The following is a 2,119-nucleotide window of genomic DNA, read 5'->3' as shown; positions in this document are numbered from 1 at the left end:
GTGTGTGTGTGTGTGTGTGTGTGTGTTTGTGTGTGTGTGTGTGTGTGTGTGTGTGCGTGTGTGTGCGCCTGTGTGTAACTCGTCGGATCTTAGGGCTAACTCCAAATCCGTTAAGCCCTGAACCCGTTGACAACCAGTTCGGGGCGCAGGTCAGATACATTAGCCATGGATACCCTAGCTAGCTGTCCTCGCTACAGACTCTTTTTAGGACCGGTCCAATTAAGCAGTCCACGGGACAGCACTTAGTGAGCGATACCTCCCAGTGTTTTCTACCATGTCCTACTGAAACAAGACATTGGCTATGTCTCTTCACGCTTTAAAACTCCGAAACCCAAATTCACTCAGTCCGATGGCACGGTAAACATGCAGTGACCAAAACACTTGCGCTCAAACTCAATTGATCTGCGACATGATAGACGTGCATAGTCTATTTTTAAATTTGGAATACGTAAAAACGTAAAAGTAGATATTTGCACGAATCATAACATGAACAAGTGCAACAGTGGCGCAGTGCAGAGAGATATACCCATTGGCTTCCATTGTGGTGTGGTGGTGTAGTTGAACTCGGGGTCTTGCTAGGCAAGGTAGGGCCGATAGACACAGGCACACCACACACCCACCCCGCCACACCCACAGCAATACCGTACACTACGTACACAGCTCATACCATGTGAGCGGCCGAGATGGCGTACATAAACCGATACGAAGTCGTTCGGAAGAGGATATTGTACTCATTGACGTCCAGTGACGCCTGTTCGGTGGAATTGAACTGCGGGTACTGTACATTCAGCGACGGCTGTAGAGGCGAAAACTGATCGTAGAAGAACACCTGCACGTTTATGGTCTCGTAGTCACCCAGATCCGCGCAGTAGTTCTGCGATGGGTCACAGAGTGGTGAGTGTATGCCGATGGCCTGGATTTAAGTATAGGCCCACTAAGCCTCTGAGGATATACTGCGTTTTGTCCTAATAGGTTATAGGTGAATTGGCTGCTTGTTTGTATCTATACTGTGTTTTTGTTTCATAGACTAAAAGAGATTTGGCTGCTTGTTTGTGGTCTCAGATATAGTTGTTCTATATATAATAGGCGAATTGGCTACGCTGTGACGTAGAGTGGGTAGCTGTGACGTAGAGTGGGTAGCTGTGACGTAGAGTGGTTAGCATTAAATAAGATCCAGACAACAAGTGCGGGCTCGTAGCTCCCAAAGTACAAATATATATATACGTATGCACTCACAGATGACTTACAGATGTAAGCCCAGTACGTATTCAGTAACAGACGAAAGCCCGATACGTATTCACCAACAGATGAAAGCTTAGTACGTATGCACTAACAGATGTAAGCCCAATACGTATTCAGTAAAAGATGAAAGCCCAATACGTATTCACCAACAGATGAAAGCCTAGTGCATATTCACTAACGGAAATAAGCCCAGTACGTATTCAGAAACAGATGAAAGCCCAATGCGTATTCACCAACAGATGGAAGCCTAGTACGTGTTCACTATCAAAAATAATCTCAGTACGTATTCACAAACATAGATAAGCTCAGTGCGTATTCACCAACATATCAAAGCCTAGTACGTATTCACTAACAGAAATAAGCTCAGTACGTATTCACCGAAGCCTAGTACGTATCCACTGATAGTTGTAAGCCCAATAGATATTCACTAACAGAAACAAGCCCATTACGTATCACTGACAGACGTAAGCCAAGTACGTATTCTGTATCAGATGAAAGCAAAATACATATTCACTAACAGATGTAAGCCAAGTACGTATTCAGTATTAGATGAAAGCTCAATATGTATGGCTCTTATTCGTCACATACATACACACCGCTTCTAGGGCTTCAGCCGGAAGGAGCATGGCGTGACAAGTGGCATTGTTGCCAGCGCAGCGGTAGGTCTTCTTATTCTTCCAGATGGTCTTCAGTTGCTCCACTGTGTCAGAATAGTCGCGTAGATGTACAACGAAAGTTTATATGCACTTCAGGTACAAGCATACTCCAACGGTAAAGTTCAAAAGCCGGTTCACGAGATATGTATCTGGATTTGAAAAATCCAGTAAGCTGGTTCATTGAGGTTGACCTAGATAAAACATATATATATATATATATA

General features: G+C 44.2%; 1 protein-coding gene across 1 annotated transcript; it reads right to left on the bottom strand.

Moving 5' to 3' along the window:
• Positions 1–667: 667 nt before the first annotated feature.
• Positions 668–2,079, bottom strand: SARC_07710 (hypothetical protein; the record flags this gene model as incomplete). The annotated part of the gene is made up of 3 exons (XM_014298346.1): positions 668–874; positions 1,839–1,942; positions 2,007–2,079. Coding segments are annotated over 3 exons (384 nt in total), but the record flags the coding sequence as incomplete, so codon positions are not given.
• Between the last annotated feature and the right edge of the window lie 40 nt (positions 2,080–2,119).

The sequence above is a fragment of the Sphaeroforma arctica genome (assembly GCF_001186125.1).
Source record: "Sphaeroforma arctica JP610 unplaced genomic scaffold supercont1.629, whole genome shotgun sequence".
Classification (NCBI taxonomy): domain Eukaryota; class Ichthyosporea; order Ichthyophonida; genus Sphaeroforma; species Sphaeroforma arctica.
Note: the sequence above shows the minus strand (reverse complement) of the source record. Positions and strands in the feature narration are given on the sequence as shown.